This window comes from Moschus berezovskii, chromosome 27 (genome assembly GCF_049115385.1).
Source record: "Moschus berezovskii isolate FMDL1 chromosome 27, NW_MosBer_1.0, whole genome shotgun sequence".
In the NCBI taxonomy this organism is placed as follows: domain Eukaryota; kingdom Metazoa; phylum Chordata; class Mammalia; order Artiodactyla; family Moschidae; genus Moschus; species Moschus berezovskii.
Window position 1 is genome coordinate 21,903,922 of NC_142486.1, and position 19,930 is coordinate 21,923,851.

Sequence of the window (19,930 nt, forward strand, 5' to 3'; positions counted from 1 at the left end):
TGAAGTTTTCCCTGTATCTTTTTCTATTTTTAATCATTACTACTATTCCTTCACTGCATTTTGCCAACTGGGAGAAATATCAATAACCTCAGATATGCAGATGACACCACCCTTATGGCAGAAAGTGAAGAGGAACTAAAAAGCCTCTTGATGAAAGTGAAAGAGGAGAGTGAAAAGTTTGGCTTGAAGCTCAACATTCAGAAAACGAAGATCATGGCATCTGGTCCCATCACTTCATGGGAAATAGAGGGGGAAAGAGTGTCAGACTTCATTTTGGGGGGCTCCAAAATCACTGCAGATGGTGATTGCAGCCAGGAAATTAAAAGACGCTTACTCCTTGGAAGGAAAGTTATGACCAACCTAGATATAATATTAAAAAGCAGAGACATTACTTTGCCAACCAAGGTCCATCTAGTCAAGGCTATGGTTTTTCCCGTGGTCATGTATGGATGTGAGAGTTGGACTGTGAAGAAAGCTGATGGCCGAAGAATTAATGCTTTTGAACTGTGGTGCTGGAGAAGACTCTTGAGAGTCCCTTGGACTGCAAGGAGATCCAACCAGTCCATTCTAAAGGAGATCAATCCTGAGTGTTCATTGGAAGGACTGATGCTAAAGCTGAAACTGCAATACTTTGGCCACCTCATGCGACGAATTAACTCACTGGAAAAGAGTCTGATGTTGGAAGCATTGGGGGTGAGAGGAGACGGGGACGACAGAGAAGAAGATGGCTGGATGGCATCACTGACTCGATGGACATGAGTTTGAGTGTACTCCGGGAGTTGTGATGGACAAGGAGGCCTGGCGTGCTGTGATTCATGGGGTCGCAAAGAGTCAGACACGATTGAGCGACTGAACTGAACTGAACTGATTGGATCACATGTTTAAAACATTGATGTAAACACTTACATCTATCTTTCTTGCTTGAGTATATGTTAGGTATTTAGCAAGGTCTTAGCTCACCCAGGGTTTGCCTACATGAACCAACCAAATCAAGAAGTGCAAAACAGGAAATCTACAGGTTTCACTGTGACAGTTTCACAGCCTTAGTAGCAAAGACCTTTCCTGCCAATGCAGGACGTAAGAGACACAGGTTCGATCCCTGGGTCGGGAAGATCCCATGGAGGAAAGCATGGCAATCCACTCCAATATTCTTGCCTGGAGAATCCCATGGACAGAGGAGCCTGGCAGGCTACAGTCTACGGGATCACAAAGAGTTAGACACGACTGAAGTGACTTAGCACACAGTCTCTAAAACCATCTCAAGTTCAAAGAGTGGGTGTTCTGGAATTCTTTTCTAGCCCATATTTTTCCAACAATGTTACCAACTATTTTTCTGTTGCAATATTCTTGTCTAACATACAAGGTGAAATGTTAAAAAGCACAGGATTTCAAAGGCTTTTCTCCAGCAGCATGTACTTCTCCTTCACATGCCACATGAGAACTTGACTCAAACAATGTCATAAGGGCATTTTCTCTGTTAAATGGAAATATTGTTTGTGCATTTTTCAATAGCTTTAAGCTCTTGAATAGCAATATATGCAAAAAAAAAACTAAGAGACTTATGTAACAGATATCTTTTAGATCTATAACCCGCACTGCTCCCCGAGAAAGGTGGGCTGTGTTGACAGAGAGGACATTGTTCTGCTGGAAACTTGGGGGAGTTTGTCAACGACTTAGGGAGTAGAAGTTAGTAAGCATTAAAATTCTCTGCAAAATAGAGAAAGAATTGAAAACCTGAAGTCAATGAAGGTAGGCACTGCCAAGCTGCAGAGTGATATCAAGGGAGAGCAAGACAGAGGATCCCTCAGCACTGAGGGGGCTGAAGAGGCAGGAAAATGCCTGCTGGACTGCTCCGTTATTTGTTGTGCAATGCAAGTCCCACTGTGGTCTCCCCACTGAAATCATCAGTAAAGTTTACTGTGCTGGATGTTTAGATTAGATTACTATGTTAGATGCTGGAGAAGACTTTTGAGAGGCCCTTGGACTGCAAAGAGATCAACCCAGTCAATCCTAAAGGAAATCAACCTTGAATATTCATTGGAAGGACTGATGCTGAAGCTGAGGCTTCGATACTTTGGCCACCTGATGCGAAGAGCCGACTCATTAGAAAAGACCCTGATGCTGGCAAAGATTAAAGGCAAAAGGAGAAGAGGGGGGCAGAGGATGAGATGATTAGATAGTATCACTGACTCAGCAAACATGAGTTTCAGCAAACTCCAGGAGGTAGCAAAGGACAGGGAAGCCTGGCGTGCTGCAGTTCATGGCGTCTCAAAGAATCAGACACAACTGAGCAACTGAACAGCAACTGTGTTAGATGTATGTCACTGTGTAACAAATCACCCCAAAACTCAGCAGCTTAAGACAACACATATTTACTATCTCACGGTTTATGTGGGTCAGGAATTTGAACCTCAATTAATGGGGCCCTTTGCTTCAGGGTCTCTCACATGTTGCAATAAAGGTCTCAGCCAGGTTTTCTCCTAAAGCTAGACTAGGGAACTCACTCACATGGTTGTTGGCAGAATTCTATTTCTCATGAGCTGTTGGCAGAGGCTGCCCTCAGATCCCTGCCATGTGGTCCTCTCCCTAGGGCAACTTACAACATGGTGGCTTGATTTATCAGAGTGAGCAAGAGAGAGCTTGTCAGAAAGAAGTCCCAGTTTTTGGTAACTTTATCTCAAGGGCAACATATCACTACATTCTACTGATTAAAACAAGTCAATGGACCCAACCCACACTCAGGGAAGGGGATTATACAGAGATGTGAATACAAAGAGGCAGGGGTCGCTGGGGGTTATCTTAGAAGCCGCCCACCACAATTACCCACTAGCGCCTTATGTGAATGGGTTATTTGAGAAGTTTCACACCCAAGGGAATGAACACATCAATAGTGTACACATAGGAGGATCCTGGGCTTCCCAGGTGGTGTGGTCATAAAGAATTCGCTTGCCAATGTGGGAGACAAAAGAGACACAGGTTCAATCCCTGGTTCAGAAAGATCCCCTGGAGGAGGAAATGGCAACCTACTCTGGTATTCTTGCTGGGAAATCCCATGGACAGAGGAGCCTGGTGGGCTACAGTCCATGTGGTCGCAAAGAGTTGGACACCACTGAGCACATTTTAGTCTTTTTAGGAGGACCCCAGAGGTATTGCTTCACCAGGAATTCACAGAAACCCAGATAGGGCTTTGGTTTTTCCCTGGTCATGAAACTGGGGGCCTCCTCACAGGCTGGATAGATTCAGTTGACCCCAGATTAATTTGAAAATTGTATCCAGGGTCATTAACAACAGATGCAGTGCCCAGCTAGCTATTCCTGAGTCAAATGTAAGAAGGATGCATCTTCATGACATCAGTAACAAATTTGATCAGATAAAGTAGGGCAGCATTAATTGACCTGATTCATCCCTACTGGAGGTGGACAGCCACCCCAATCAGAGGGACATTGGAGAAACTTCTTTGAGACTCCCTTTGCAGCCTTTGGAGAGTGCATTTTTGGACACTGGATGTTCTAAACAGATCAGTCCTGTCCTGGAAGGAAAGGCATGGCACACTCAAATGGGGGTATTTGAAGAGAGTTCAATGAAGGGAAGATTGCAGAGTTGCAGGCAGGGTTAAGAGAAAATAGGGGATGTAAATTACCCTGGAATTGTCAACAGTGGCAAGCCCTTCAGTTCAATTCAGTCGCTCAGTCATGTCCAACTCTTTGCAACCCCATGAATCACAGCACACCAGGCCTCCCTGTCCATCACCAACTCCCGGAGTTCACTCAAACTCATGTCCACTGAGTCAGTGATGCCATCCAGCCATCTCATTCTCTGTCGTCCCCTTCTCCTCCTGCCCGCTAATCCCTCCCAGCATCAGAGTCTTTTCCAGTGAGTCAACTCTTCGCATGAGGTAGCCAAAGTATTGGAGTTTCAGCTTTAGCATCAGTCTTTCCAATGAACACCCAGGATTGATCTCCTTTAGAATAGACTGGTTAGATCTCCTTGCAGTCCAAGGGACTCTCAAGAGACTTCTCCAACACCACAGTTCAAAAGCATCAATTTTTCGGCGATCAGCTTTCTTTATAATCCAACTCTCACCACCGGGCTAACAGGGAAATGGAGAGAGAGGCTTCTGGAATCCAGAGAGAGCTGCAGCTGTAAGAAAGAGCCCCCAGAGGAATCATGGCCTTCAAGGAGGACGGGACCCTCAGGCTGACAGAATGGGAGTCAGGACCCTCCAACTGTCTGCCACGCCCCACTGCCCAATCCAGCTGGAAACCAGAGACAGTGGAGCCTACCCAGGATCTGGGACAGAGGGGAACTGGTAAGAGTGGAAGGTGGATCTGGAGGTATGAGCAGAAAAATATCCAAACAAAACACCAGGCAGCTTGTTCTGAGCTTCTAAAAAGTGCAGTAGTCAAAGCAATTCTGGGAAGGAGCAGACATCAAAAGGCTCTCCACAGCTGGTATTCCAACCAACATGGAGAAACACAAAGTAGCTTTTAAAATAAAGCCAGGACTGAACTGGAGGCCGTATTGGTAAGTGTACCAAGAGCAGGGCTTTGAGTCTGCTTCTGGTTGCTGCAAGAGCGTCAGTTCTCGGGGAGGGGCGGGGAGTGAAGAACCGTAATATCATGTTCCCAGGGATCCAGTGAGCAGCCCTGCATATTAAGCTCCGTTCTTTCATTGCTATAGCCCAGTACTTGACAAGACTGGCGTGGGTGTTTGACTATGGAGACAGTCGTGGACTATACAAACAGAGAAAAGTCCCCCAGTGTAAAGACCAGGGAGGCCTTTACAGGAAATCATACAAGATGCAGCTGGATGCCAGTTAGAAAATCAGACTTGCTAAGAGCAGGCTGCTGCACCGGGAAACCCAGGCTGCATGGGAGAACTAACAGCCCCTCTTCTGTACCCAGAATTCGTGCCATGAAGAATGCTAAATCAGGAGGAAGCAAAGCAGGAGGTGGAATTGGCTGCCCTCGGGGGACAGGAGGCACTGCCCCATTGGACAAGCAGATCCAGACTTGTATTTGGAGTCAGCCGGATATGACTCAGCCACCTGAGGCCAAATTCCCAACAAGGAAGGTCCCCGGAGGGTGAGAGAAGCAAATCTCCCACCTCAGATGAGTGTCACCTCCGGAACAAGACCAGGGCTCAAGGCAAAAACCTTGAACATTAAATCATTACTTTGTCATCTATGTAAAGAATAGTTTTCAAAAACAGGGCCCCTGTGAACCCAATAGACACTCAGGTGCATCTGAGCCAAATTCAGAGTAAAACAAAGCTGTTAGGGGCCCTGTGAAGCCAAGATACTCATAAACGATTTGTTATAGAGGAAATGACACTTTGTGATCAGCTACATCCTTAATAAAAAAAATAATTTGCAGACATTCGAAAATCAAGAAGAAGGAAGAACAGAGAAGCTATTCAAACCCATTGGAAGCATCAAAAAATCCACTCCGATTTTGTTCTTGTAAATGAATGGTCCAAGGACAGATGTGCAGGTATGGTTTGATCCAGGCTCCAGAAACTTCTATCAGAACCTGGGTTTTCTAACATCATCACTCTTTTTTTTTTTTAAGTTTTTGTTTGTTTGTTGTTTCTCACATCCTCTCTTAACTCCATTCTTATTCCATTTCTCAATCCCATTCCTTCATTCAACCTCTCTTCTCACAATTTCAAGATGGCTGAACAGCTTGAGTGCAGAACAAAAGAACATCCCCCTCATTTTCTCCCTCTCCTCTCTCTCTCTCTCTTCTAAGAGTTAAATAAAAATCCCAAACCTGGCTCTCATTGGCCCATCCCTAAATCAATCACTGTGACCTGAGGAATGGGATATGCTGATTGGTTTCAGTGCATCACAGCCCAGCACTGGAAGTGAAGGTAGTATTGATCCCACCTAATCCACGTGAGTGAAAGTCCTAAAGGAATGTTCTCAAAGGAAATTCATAGTATTGTAGAAAAGGAGGAAGATGCTAAGTGAAAGTCACTCAGTCATGTCTGACTCTTTGCGACCCCATGGACTATACAGTCCATGGAATTCTCCAGGCCAGAATACTGGAATGGGTAGCCTTTCCCTTCTCCAGAGGATCTTCCCAACCCAGGGATCAAACCCAGGTCTCCCGCATTGCAGGAGGATTCTTTACCAGCTGAGCCACCAGGGAAGCCCAAATGATGCTTAGTCACTATCAATGACAAATGCAGAAAATAAATACACATACCAGGCCTCCCTCCTGCCAAGAAGCAAAATAGGTAGAGATAGAAAAAGGGTAGGATGCCCACCCACCCAAGGAAACTTCTTAGGTGAATGGGGTGGGGGGAGCAGTAGGAGGTGTTCATGCTCATGGATATGTTTCCAGGCTAAGCTTAAATTCCAGAACTGGTCTACTTCAACCAGAGATGACCACTCGGCTTTCAGGTCCACGGACACCTCAGTCACTTTGCCTCCCCTGCGTTAATTTCCCCTTATTTTGTGTCTTGGTGTTCCATTGCTATATAACAAATTGACAGGAATGGAGTGGCTTAAATAACACCCATTTATTATCTCGCAGATCTACAGGTCAGAAGGCGCAGCTGAATTCTCTGCTCAGAATCTCAGTGGGCTGAAATCATGGTGCAGCTGGGGCTGCGGTCTTGTCTGGGGCTGAGGTCCTCCTCCAGAATGGCTGGTTTTTGCAGACTTCATTCCTTCTGATCGTACAACCGAGGTGTCTGTTTTCCTGCTGGCCATCAGCCAGGGACCTCTCTGGCCTCCTTAAGTGCACCCTGGGTCCTTGCCTTGTGGTCTCCCCATAGGTTCCCACATTCTGAACAGCTCTGTCACCAGGAAGGGCCTGGTTCCTTTCATGGGCGCACCTGATCAAGTCAGTTCCACCCAGATGACCTCCCTTTTGAGGAACTCAAAGTCAGCCGATCAGCATCCCAGTCATGGGAGTGACATCCACCCACATGCACAGGTTCAGCCTGCACTTAGCAGGAGGAGGTAACACGGGGCATGCACACCAGGGAGTGTGGGGCCAGCTTAGAATTCTGCCTGCCACGGTTTGGTAACTGAACTCTCCTGGTATCAGCCCTTTGCTGTTTGGTCACTGTGATCTGGGGTAGGATTTGGGGTCACCTCCTGACCTAGCCTTGGCCAATTGGTGTACTTCAGCATCTCAGCCACAGGGGTCAGCTCAGCGATGCCGCCTGCCTCAGGCAAGCTTGATCAAAGTGAATCCAGGGACTTCCACTGGCGTGACCAGGAAAGACAAAGGTCTCTCTCTCTCAACAATGCTAACATGTTAGGCTATGAGTCTAACACTGATGGTGGCCACCGTGAAAGGAGAGCCTGCCTAGGAAAGAAGTGAGGCTTAAAGGCAGAGTCAGAAGATAACAAGAGGGAAGCCCACTCCCAGGGATGTTGGCACAGCTCCTGGATCCAGCCAGGCCTGAATCCAGAAGCTTTCCCAGCTCTCAGAAGGAATATAAGTCAAGAGGGTCCTGATACATCACCTACAGTGATGTGGAGAGACTCCCCGCAGCTGACTGCTCACCTGGCTGTGTGGGGAGAAGGAGATGTGCTCTCAGGGGTCATCAGTATGGGGCGGGAGGGAAGGGTCAGGTCTCTCCCCACACCGAGGACACAGCAAGGAGCGTGGAAACCAAATCCTGAGTTCAATCTTCTAAGAGTAAGAGAACGCTCACCAAACTGAACTGATGCAAAGACTCTTTTACAGGGAAGCAACACGACGAAAACTACAGGGAGCCTGACAATACAGAGAGGATGCAAGACAGAGCCCACAGGGCTTCTGGAGCCACAGCCACTCTTTCTGAGTTCCCTTTGTGTCACGACAAGAGGGCAGAGGTCCCATGGGGTTCCACCTCCTGCTGCTCTCCGTTCATTCAGAACCAGGAGACTAAGCCCGGTGATGCCCCCGAGGCCTTGCCTGATCTGGCCCGTCGTCTCTCCAGCCTCAGCTCCTGCCTCTTCCCACCCACCATGTCACCGCTGGCCCTCAGACATCCGGAGCACCAGTCCTGCCTCTGGGACTTCACACTCACTCCTCCTTGCTACCCGGACCGGATGCAGACAGAGATGATGACGTCAGTGTAGACATGGATGCCGATGTGAATGTAGATGGAAACACAGGTGTAAGTTTAGGTATACGCATGCCGTCCCACACTGCCTTCCAGTCTTTGCTCAGTCACTATCTTTTCCATGACCACTTGATTTTTCCCTAAAGCTTGTTCTCTGCCTTCACTCCCACCACCACCAGATTGACTTCTCTCCATTGTATTGATCACTATCTGATCACTATCTGCGTGTGTTTATTACATGCCTCCACTAGCTCCCAGCACAACGTGGCCTGCACGAGGACAGGGCTGTGTGTGTTCTGCCTCCATCACGACCAGCACAGGGGTTGGCAAAAAGTGAGTTCTCAATATGCTTTTTTGTTAAATGAGCATATTCTTATCACATCTCCCAAGTTTACCAACACTCGCCTGATCAGAGGTCCTACTGAGTTCAGTCTGATGTGAGGGGGAAAGTAGTTTCACTTAGATATTCAACAAATATGCAGTGAACACCAACCATGACCCAGGCCACTGGGGACTGCTGAGCAGGAAGAATATGTCATTGAACAAGATGGTCAGGGTTTCTGCCCATGGGAGCTTACATTCCAGTGGGGCTACATGCTGGTCATGTCCATTCCTCCAATTCCAAATCCTTCCTGGTGTGAGAGGTCCTGAAGCTGACTGGACACTAGTGGAAAACCACCAGCATGCCCATCAGTCTCAGGATCCCTGACCCAAGATGTCATGGCAGAGAGTGGGATCTCAGTGGGCCTAACATAGCAAGAAACAGAAGAAGACGGATGGAGCAGACCCCCAAGGCAGAGTAGCTCAAGGTCAGACTTGTGGACCTCAGCCATTTCAATGGGTCTTCCAGCTTCCAGTGTGAATGGAGATGACACACACCTGGAGGAGAGCCAGATGGCTTCTCCAGCTGGGATGCTCTCCCCTGAGGATGGGCCGGTGCACCTATTCCATGTGCTATTACTTGACCTGAAAATCCCTCTGGGAAACTCAAGCTAACAGAGTCTTGATGGTACCAGGGGGTAGAGCTAAGCTGCAGAGATGGAGGCAATGATGTTGGCTCGGTGAGTGCTCCAGGTGAAATAGTTGATGAGCCACTAGATATGAAGGCTGCCATGGCAGAGCAGATGGAACAACCATGTTATGGGCAGAAGCTCTGACCCCAGAGGAGCAGTTATCTGATTTCTATTGCTCTTGGTCTTGGAAACGGGAAGTAAGCGGCAGTTAGGGGCCATGGTGTTGTATCAAGAAGCGCAGCATTTGACAAAGAGCTTCCCTAATGGGCACGATCTACAGGGCAAATGATGGGAATGTGATGAAAGGGACAGTGCACCACCTTCCTATCCCCAGCATGTGACCAGCCCGTGCCAGGAAGGCATGCGGAAGTCATGGAGTACAAGTCAGCTTTGGCTACAGTAACAAATAAACCTAAATCTCAATGGCTTCCCTTAACAAATATATACTTCTCACGTATGAGTATTCAGGTTGGCTGTGGCTCTCCTGGGCTTGGCTGAGCTCAGCTGGATCCTGCTGATCTCAGCTTAGCTCCAAGCTGTGCACTGGGCTCAGGTCTGCTCCGCGTCTCCTCACCCACAGGTCTCCTCACATGCGGAAGCAGCTACCAAGAGGTCAAATCACACAAGCACGGGTATGACTTCACTTCTGCTGGAGGGATGGTGTCCTGTCTGCTCAACGGCCAAAGCCAAAGTTAGCAGGTGGGGAAGCAGACTCTACCCACTGCGATGCACAAGGAAGCCACATGGCCAAAGCTTGGCTGTTCCATCCTAATAAAGGGAGCGAGCAGAAGAGTTGGGAACCACTGTCTAGCTGCCCCCAACACAGGAGTGTTCCAGAGGGTCTCAGAGACTAGAAGGAACTCCTCAGGGCCAGAGTTCTCCTGGGAAAGGACAGCCCCTTCCCGCACATTTCATCAGCAGGCATTTTCTTGGGCTCATAAAAGGCCAGGATGAAGGTGAAGGCAAATAAGGTCTTCACCTGCTGCTGAGTTGCCACATTTCAAGGATCAGACAAGCTATGTCCCTTTCTGAAGTAGTCAGTTCCTGGGGCCGGAAAGGCAGAGAAGTGGACAACGACCCTCCTGTAGTGGTTGAGAATCCCAGGAATCGCCTGATGTCCTGGATGGATTTGTAGCAAGGACACTCACTTCAAGAAGGTTTCAAGATCTGCACTTTGAAGATGTGCCACTTAGACACCGTGTGGGCTGGAGTTCTGCCAGGCCTCCCTGTTTATTACATATATGCTTTATAGGGAGGCAATACAGATGTGTTTAAAGGAGGCAAGGAGGGACAAAGAACTTTTAAGGACAAAAAAATACCTAATATTTAACATTGTTTACTGCCTCTTCCATGACAGCATTTCTGCAGTAAAGCCAGGTAAACACACACTCACACATGTTCACACATGCACCAACTCACAGCCACCTGTCATTGGCAATGGAACCCATTCCAGCCGCTGTGGCTGAACCCCTGGGTACCAGAAGGAACAGCTTAAATCTAAGTCCCACTGGATGGGGCAGACTGAAGGTGCAGAAAGACTCCCAGCCCCCATCAAGCTTGATGGGAGGGGATCTGTAAAAGGATCTAGCTGAGCAATGTGAAAAAATTTGAATAACCGATATGACACAGGCCCTGACTGATCAGAGCCATAGCCAGCACACTGTGACCCGCAACGCCAGGGACTGTGATCTCTGCAAACAGCTGGGGGGAGCTGCAGAAAGTGGAGGCTGGGAACCCAACAGCACCGCTGACATTGAAAAGGTGAACGGGAACTGTACCTGAGGTGTGACCGCTGCTTTTCTGCGTGCAGAAGGCTGCACACTTCAACCCGAGACCCTGGGGGTCCTGCAGGGCATAAGCTGGATTTGTCTTCCTGCCTGAGGCAATCACCAATTATACGAGCTGTGAGGCAAGCTGGCCTCCCACCAGAGGAGGAGGGGAAGAGATCTACAGAACCTCTCTCTGATCTAACTCATTAGAGAAGTTCAAGAATATCCATCCAGGAGGCAGCAGAGGGTGAGACAAAAAGTCAGAATCCTCACTATCTGAGCGGCCTTAGACAAGAGTTCCTTCATCTTTCTCAGGTTCAGTCGCCTCATCTGGAAAATGGGAACCAACAGCATCCACCTGGCAGGGTCATGATGATGATGACGTGAGCTAATGACACAAGTAAAGACCTCAGAGCAGCGCCTGATGCAGACTGGACCTGCAGAACAGGGGCCATGACTGTCATCCACAATGGGAGGACCGATCCAGAAATTAACTCAAAAACAAACGATCAGAAGCGAAAGTGAGACGCAAAGCTACTTGGCATCAGCAGCATGAAGTCTGACTTATAGGAAGTTGTGGTTGCCCAGGATAATTCAAGGCTGGAAGAAAGTGGGACTACTGAGCAAGGTCCAAGACCTCTCTGAAGGGAATCTGGGCAGACACATTCTTACCCAGCATCCCGCTCGAAGCAGCCAGTCTCTCCCAGCTAAAATGGGGCTGGAGTTTATAATGAGATAAATGATCTGGGCTCCAGAAGCAGCACTAGCGACCACTTCCCCACCAGTGATGAAAGACAATCAGATCAGACCCCAAGTAATATCCACAGGGCCACACCCTCCACAACCCAGCCTTTTAATTTTCTGTAATAACCACACATGACTTCTGAAGACTCGCCAGCCTCCACAATATCTACCTGTATTAATAACCAGTACAGCACAGGTCCTGACCAGTCAGAGCCATAGCCAGCACACTGAGACCGTGATCTCTGCAAACAGCTGGGGGAGTTGCAGAAGGTAGATGCTGGGAACCCCCGCCAAAAAAAAAACAAAAAAAAACTTGCCACCTTAAGCTATGTTATGAGAAACAACTTTGATGGCTGAATTTGAGAAGGCGTAACATCCGGGAGGTAGCAAAGCACCCTTTCCTGAGCTCTGCCTTCCTGAGCCAATGGTCACGAGCATCTTGCAAATTTCCAGAGATAACTCCATCCCAGCCTCCAAAAGGACTGGGCCAGTGGGTGCATTTGCTCTGCCACACCATAAACGCAGGAGTGACTGACTTACACAGTATATTTTCTTTTATTTCAACCCATCCCCAAAGCCCAGAGCACTTAAAACCTAGAAGAGCCACCACCTCCACCAAGAAAGGCATATTTTTGAAAGTTTAACAGCCATTCATTCAGCTGACTCCCAAGGAAATGGAAGGTAACTGGAAAATGTGTTTTAAAATTGATTTAACGTTGAGCCATGTTAAATGTTTTAATTTCCAAGCAATGCAATGCCCACCCAAACATCAATTAGTCCCAACAATCAGGCAGGAATATCGGCGTCTGTTACGGGATTCATTTATTTCAGCTCTGCTAAATATCTAAGAAGAAGAAATCCAATATGCCCTATATCTCTGAGGAAGGGAAATAAAAACCAGAAGAGAAGCCAGAGCAGGCCTTGGTGAAACCAGGGGCCTTGACCTGCACCCATCGCTGGCTGGCATCTCTCTCTAGAGGGAGGGTGTTAACTTGTACTAATGTCTTCATGCTTTTGACAGGAAATGGTCTCCCCTCCACAGCTTCCCTGTCTCCAAGCTGGAAAACTAGGGAGATGGAGATGAGGTCTCCCTGCTGAGGATACAAGCCAGTTTAAGAAGGTGCAAGACCATATTTTAATAATTATTCTTCCTTTAGCGCCTCTTCAGTTCCAAAGTCCCAGGGTCTCCTTGCCCTCGTTGAGGTTCTGAGTCGGGATGGGGGACTCCCACCCTCTGCAGCATCCTTGGGGTCTGCAAGTGCCTTGGCCAGCTGCCTGGGCCCCAGGGCGATGCGCAAACACCACTCACCACACGAGCTTGGGCATCAGGACCAGGAGAGGGTAGCCCAGCCCAAGACCCCCGGAGACCCAGGCTCCTACAAGGAAACAAAATAAGAGTTCACAGGAGGTCTCAGCAGCCCACAGAGGGTGGGCACATCGCACTAGCTCCCTGTACCCGCCCCCTCACTAGGTCTTGGCTTGCTCAACCCTAAACAAGAATAATGACCCCAAATAGCAAAGGGTGGGAGGGCAAAGTATATGAGACTGCATGAATTAACAAGTACCAGAAATCACTGCAGATGCTGATTTTAATGAAATTAAAAGACGCTTACTCCTTGGAAGGAAAGTTATGACCAACCTTGATAATACATTAAAAAGCAGAGACATTACTTTGCCAACAAAGGTCCGTCTAGTCAAGGCAATGGTTTTTCCCGTGGTCATGTATGGATGTGAGAGTTGGACTGTGAAGAAAGCTGATCGCCGAAGAATTGATGCTTTTGAACTGTGGTGTTGGAGAAGACTCTTGAGAGTCCCTTGTACCGCAAGGAGATCCAACCAGTCCGTTCTAAAGGAGATCAATCCTGGGTGTTCATTGGAAGAACTGATGCTAAAGCTGAAACTCCAATACTTTGGCCACCTCATGCGACGAGTTGACTCACTGGAAAAGACTCTGATGCTGGGAAAGGTTGGGGGCGGGAGGAGAAGGGGACGACCGAGAATGAGATGGCTGGATGTCATCACCGACTCGATGGACATGAGTTTGAGTGAACTCTGGGAGTTGGTGATGGACAGGGAGGCCTGGCGTGCTGTGATTCATGGGGTCGCGGAGAGTCGGACACGACTGAGCAACTGGGCTGAACTGAACTGAGAACTGCCTTAACTACAGGAGTATGGCTAAAAATGCAAATTCGGGGATCTTCCCCTGCAAATTCTGATTCAGCAAGTCAGGTACCAGCCCAGGGGATCTGGATTTTAAATATCACACCCCGGTGGTTCAGATAACAAAGCAAGTTTAGGAAACAAGATTAACTGCCTGGACCCCAGGAACGGTTCACCTGGCTGCCAGGACCAGCTCAGGCCGGTGGGGTGAATGGAAGGAAAGAGGATCTAGGCTTCTCTGGTATCAGAATTTCCAGATGCACCGACCCTCTGACCCCCCCAGTCTCACTTGGAAGAGTTTACCCTGAAGATGTACTTGAACAGATGCAAAGTATATAAAGTCATTTGCTGCAGCGTTGATTGTAACAGTATAAAAATAGAAACAACTGAATTACCGTCTATAGAGATCTAGTTAAAGACAGTCACAGCATAGCCAGAAAACCAAGAACTGCACGGCTCCTAGATATGGACATGGAACTGTCTCTAAGGTAAATTTTCAGGTGAAAAATGCAAGTCACAGAACAAAGTATATACTAAGCTTTTGTAAAAGTGCAGGGATAATCTATGGATGTGCATAGACTAACTCTGGACAGATACACAAGCTGGTAACACTGGTTGCTCTGAGGAGGAGAACTGGGTGACTATGGAAGAGGGAGTGGAGGGTGGATGTTTCACTTCATACCTTTTCAGAGTTTTCATATTTTAAACCATGTGCATTGTCTACTGTGTGCATTATATAAGACCCAAAACACTGCAACATTTTCAAATAACTGTTACATGTATGTAGATTATATTTCAATGAAAAAGTTTAAAGATAGTAATAAATCAAAGGGCATGGCTCCCATCTGCAGAAATCGGGCATCCCCCCATCCCCAAGGGGGGCACCTGGAGATGGTGAGGCCTCAGCTCTCTTTGAACTCTGGGTATTTGCATTTGCTTTTGCCTCTACCTGGGACACTCCTCACATGGCCAGAGTATCTCTCCAGCTGGGTTTGCAGCTTAGATATCAGTCTTCAGGAGGTTTCCACAACCGCTTCCCCTCCCCGAAGCCCAGGAAGCTGCCTCTCCCCAGCGATCCCTGTGTCCCCCCGTCACAACACCCCTCCTACTGCCTCATGGTCGCCTGGGTGCTGGGGCTTCCGTCACCCCCACCCTGGACTGGGAGCTCCACAAGGACAGAGTAGGACACACCTGGCTTGTTCATCGTTGCCTCCCCAGAGCCGAGCACCACGCTTGGTCCAAAGACCGTGCTCACTAAAGACAGGAGTCATAAAGAAGTATGAGGGCGAGGGGAGGGGAGGTGAGACAGGCAGGGAGGGAAAAAAAAAACCAGAAAGCAAGCCACCCCCACCCCCGACTCCTCAGCTCAGCTCATTTCTTCATCACCACCACCTCCTGCTGCTGCTTTCCTTCCCTGGTCTTAATCAGATTTGAAATCTCCTTGTTTATTACGAGAGAGCCTCACCTGCCTTACTCACCAGCTCCTACAGCAGGCTTAGCACATAGTAGGTTCCCCAGATTTATCGACTGAATTTATTAATCCTGGATGGTGGGAAGAACGGAGGAGCAAAGGAACCACTGAAAGGGCTTCAGTTCAGTTCAGTCGCTCAGTCGGGTCCGACTCTCCGCGACCCCATGAATCACAGCACGCCAGGCCTCCCTGTCCATCACCAACTCCCAGAGTTCACTCAAACTCATGTCCACAGAGTCGGTGATGCCATCCAGCCATCTCATTCTCTGTCATCCCCGTCTCCTCCCACCCCCAATCCCTCCTAGCATTAGACTCTTCCAGTGAGTCAATTCGTCGCATGAGGTGGCCAAAGTATTGGAGTTTCAGCTTTATCATTAGTCCTTCCAATGAACACCCAGGACTGATCTCCTTTAGAATGGACTGGGTGGATCTCCTTGCAGTCCAAGGGACTCTCAAGAGTCTTCTCCAGCACCACAGTTCAAAAGCATCGATTCTTCGGCAATCAGCTTTCTTCACAGTCCAACTCTCACATCCATTCATGACCACGGGAAAAACCATAGCCTTGACTAGATGGACCTTTGTTGGCAAAGTAATGTCTCTGCTTTTTAATATGCTATCTAGGTTGGTCATAACTTTCCTTCCAAGGAGTAAGCGTCTTTTAATTTCCTGGCTGCAATCAGCATCTGCAGTGATTTTGGAGTCCAGAAATAAAGTCTGATACTGTTTCCACTGTTTCCCCATCTAGTCCTGAGAAATTCTGATTCCGTGGGTTCTGGGTGGGGACCGTGGGGCTGGCAATTTTTAAGAGCTTCCCAGGTCCCCAGACTTGCAAGTGGTCCGGAGTTGACCATTCTTTACATATGCTTGGAACGGACTGTGGGTTTTTGTCTGAATGCAGAACCTTCAAGGACCGTCAGAGACCCCACCCTGAATTTTAGGAGCCTTCTCGCCGCCCCATGCCAGGAGGGGCGGATCGAGAGACGAGGAAGGGGGATTAGGAGTGGGAGGAGGGTCTGGGTTTGTCCGGCTCACCTGGGGGAGAAAGAGAGGACGGGGTCCCGGCGGGGCTGGCGCTGGGAGGCGCGTCCAGCCAGGAGCGAGCCTTGGCGCCATCTACCGCTCGCTGGAGGCTCTGCAGCTGCAACATGCTGAGCTGCCGGCGCTGGGCTGGGGTCACCGCCGCCGCGTTTTCAGGGCCCAGGGAGGCGATCTGCTCGGCCGACAGCTCCTGCAGGGGGGAAGGGGACAACGCCCTCAGAGGCGACCCTCTGAGACTTTCCCAAAGCTCGGGCATGCGCCGTGGGCCCCGCACAACTTTGCGGTACCCATGTATCTCTCATTTGTGCTCCTCTTCAGGAATTTTCCTTAAAATGAGATCACTCTTTCACTACTAATACAGATCTATTATAAAATAAAAATTTAACAAAATTAATGGCAATTTCCAAAAATGGAAACTTAGGATGACTTGCAATAAGTATTCATTTAAAATATGCCAGAAGAAGCAAAACAACTCTAGATCTGTTGGCCAACAAAGTCTGATCCCGGGGCCCCTTTTAAATATATATATATTTTTTAGCTCCAAATTGAGATTTCCTCCTTGAAGTAATCAGTCATAAAAGAGAGTTGATAAGGCGACTTAGTGATGTTTAATGCAGTGCAAGTTACCCTGCCCACAATGCTTCAAGTCCCCCACCGGAGAAACACTGATATGGTAGAGAAAACACACACCTAAAGGGCAAAGCTTTCAATCTGTGTCCCAGCTCTGCCACACACTAGCTGTGTGACCTTGGGCAAGTTTCATAGCCTCTCTGTGCTTTCGGACTAGATGTGGGATGGCACAGAGAACTTATCTCCTATGTGGATTCTCAACTCATCGCCAGTGAGTCCAGTTAAGGGTTCTACAAAGGGTAAGTGCAGTAATCTATTAGTGGTGTGTGCCACAGACACACAGCAGTGGGGATTCTGCTCAAGGGCCCTGAACAAGATGTTTTCTGCAATCACTTCTGGCTTAGAAGATTCCGTGATTAGTTCCAGTGGGTGTGAAATGATGTGGGAGGTCAGGTGCCTCTAAAGTCATCCTGCTCATTTTCTAAGGGTCCCAAAGATTCTGAGAAAGGGGGTTCTGCTCTCTCACCCTGTCTTTGCTCCTTCACATTATTCTTTCTTGTCGAGGTTGGTGCTTCCCTGGAATCATGTCATTCCCCTGCTTAGAACCCTTTCTGCCCCCTCTCACAGGACGTAGCTCAAGCTCTTTACATAGTAATAAGGCCTTCAAGCTCTGGGTCCTGCCCACCTCTCCAGCACCCCACCCCCCACTCCTTGCTGGCATCCTTCACTCCTGGAGAATGGACAGCCATATGTGTAACCCCCAGGAGGCAGTACATCCTTCCACCCAGAACACTGTTTCTCCCTCTCACCTAACTAACCTGTCCTGTAAAATTCAGTATCACCTCCTCCCTCTCACCAAACACACACACACAGCAGACATGCAGTTCTGGCTTATACCTTACATCTACCATTAACAGAGTCTGCATTATAAAAAGTATCTATTTTTCCAATGTTGCTGCTTGCAACCCTAAGCCTCTTAAACTGTTTTAAAAAATAAATTCAAAGCGATTCCAACATTTAATTATCAGGAGATGTCACATGAAAATGAGTGTCCACACTGTCACGCAGCATCGCATCCTGTGCCGGAGATGAGAAGCAGCTTTCCCAGCATTAGACTGGCTCTCCAGTTCACCTTAGTCCCTACCCAGGCCACTACATTATTTTGTTACATTTTCAAGCCCCTGAAGGCACTGCATTATATGCCTTCACCGGTGCATGCCATGTGAACCTAGTCTGGTACCTACACCCTAGCACCTAGGCAATGTAAGTGGCCGCTAGGAATTTCCAGAAAAGGTAAGCTGCAAAGTACATTCCAAACAAGACCAGGAGAGCATGCTCAGCAACATGCCAACTTCAAGGACCAAGCTGCCTACCCCAGGCAGAGTCCCCAGAAGAGAAGCTGAATGGGCTTTAAGGACAGCTACTTGTTTATTTCCCCTAAACAGCTCTCCTGGTAGCTCAGCTGGTAAAGAATCCACCTGCAGTGCAGAAGACCCCAGTTTGATTACTGGGTCAGGAAGATCTTCTGGAGATGGGATATAGGCTACCCACTCCAGTATTCTTGGGCTTCCCTGGAGGCTCAGATGGTAAAGAATCCACCTGAAATGTGAGACCTGGGTTCAATACCTGGGTTGGGAAGATCCCCTGGAGAAAGGAACGACTACCCACTCCAGTATTCTGGCCTGGAGAATTCCATGGACTGTATAGTCCATGGGGTTGCAAAGAGGCAGAGAGGACTGAGCGACTTCCACTTTTCAAACAGTGCTCACACTTGGTCTGTGCTGGGAACTGTTCTTGGTCCTGAAGTGGTTCAAGATCTGTTTTCTTGTCTTAAAAAGAATCAATGACATGGCATCATGCGAGCTTGTCTAGCCTGGTGTGCCTTATCCAGTTTTGGTGGACAGAATATGTTTCCAAGTTACCCAGAAAACAAGAACACCAGAGTCACTCTTCATCAGAGCAGTCTGCCCCCACCAAACCTCTCTTAATCTTATACATCTGCTTCCCCATCCTCAGTAGATCCACTTCAACCCTCTCGATGTTTTCCATAGCTGTTTACCACCTATCCTACTGTGGCTTTCTTAATACTTTTCTTTAAATCAATTTAAATGTTTCACTTAAATTTATTTTAAAAGGAAATGTTAATGGAAATGTCATCCCTCATCTACAATTCTGAAGTCCAAAAAAAAGTCTGAAACCTGTAAGTTTTTTCCAAAGTTTAAGACAAACTAATTTGCCAGCAAAATCTGACCTGAATTGATGTGAAACCATTTATAGTCTCTATTTATTCCAATTAGTGTGATTTGTCACAGATTTCTTCACAGAAATATTAATGTACTTGCTTACAAGGTGCTTCCCCCAGACACTGCTGAAGGTGTTCAGTTACAACACTGTAGATTCACAGAGTGATCTTTCTAAACTCTGGAAAATTCCAAATTCTGAAATATCCCAAGGGTCATACCATCATAAATAGAAAATTAGTGCCAGTGGCTGTGAAAGAGAAGGAAACCATAACAATAGACACAATTAAAAGATAAATTAAAAATTGAAGAAAAAACTTTAAAAACAAAATAGCTAAAATTATGTTGTGATCCATCCATTGTTGGCACATAGCTCTCCTCTGGCCCTATTAGCAGAAGCAGGTTTCAGGTCCCTAGAATCCAACACCTACCATCTGCTTCCCTGTGTGATTTGAAATGGGGTCAAGCTTCCATTCTCCTTGAGAAACTGAGTACTTACTTTGAATATCTCATCAGGAAGGCATTTGATTGCTGATGGCTGGAAATATGGCATCAAATCCTTATCAAGCATTCGGAGCTCTTCCTTAGTTAATCCAGCTGGGGAGAAATAGGAATCAGAGGGTTTAATTCAAGCCATCAGAACTCCGTTTGTTTTATTAATGGCACTGCGTAATGTACAGATCTGCATGTTCTAGGCAAACATCATTCCTTACAAAAGGCCCTGAAAGTCACACTGGGGAATTAGGTTCCTTAATCAACTCAGGGAAAAAATAGGTGGGTCACATTAGCCCTGATTGGTCTCCTACAAGGAAATTTATGCCCAGAAAGAGCTTCACTTTACACAAATTTTAAATTGTG

At 47.7% G+C, this 19,930-nt stretch overlaps 1 protein-coding gene across 1 annotated transcript in view; it reads right to left on the reverse strand.

The window, feature by feature from the left end:
• Positions 1–12,397: 12,397 nt before the first annotated feature.
• OTOA (otoancorin) overlaps positions 12,398–19,930 on the reverse strand; it is a 69,858-nt gene continuing 62,325 nt past the window's right edge. Inside the window, exons 26-28 of the mRNA XM_088832941.1 lie at positions 19,572–19,669; positions 16,257–16,452; positions 12,398–12,969 (exon numbers count right to left, since the gene is read on the reverse strand). Of these exons, the coding sequence (XP_088689067.1) occupies positions 12,899–12,969; positions 16,257–16,452; positions 19,572–19,669 (365 nt within the window). The 3' untranslated portion in view covers positions 12,398–12,898. The remainder of the gene's footprint in view (positions 12,970–16,256; positions 16,453–19,571; positions 19,670–19,930) is intronic.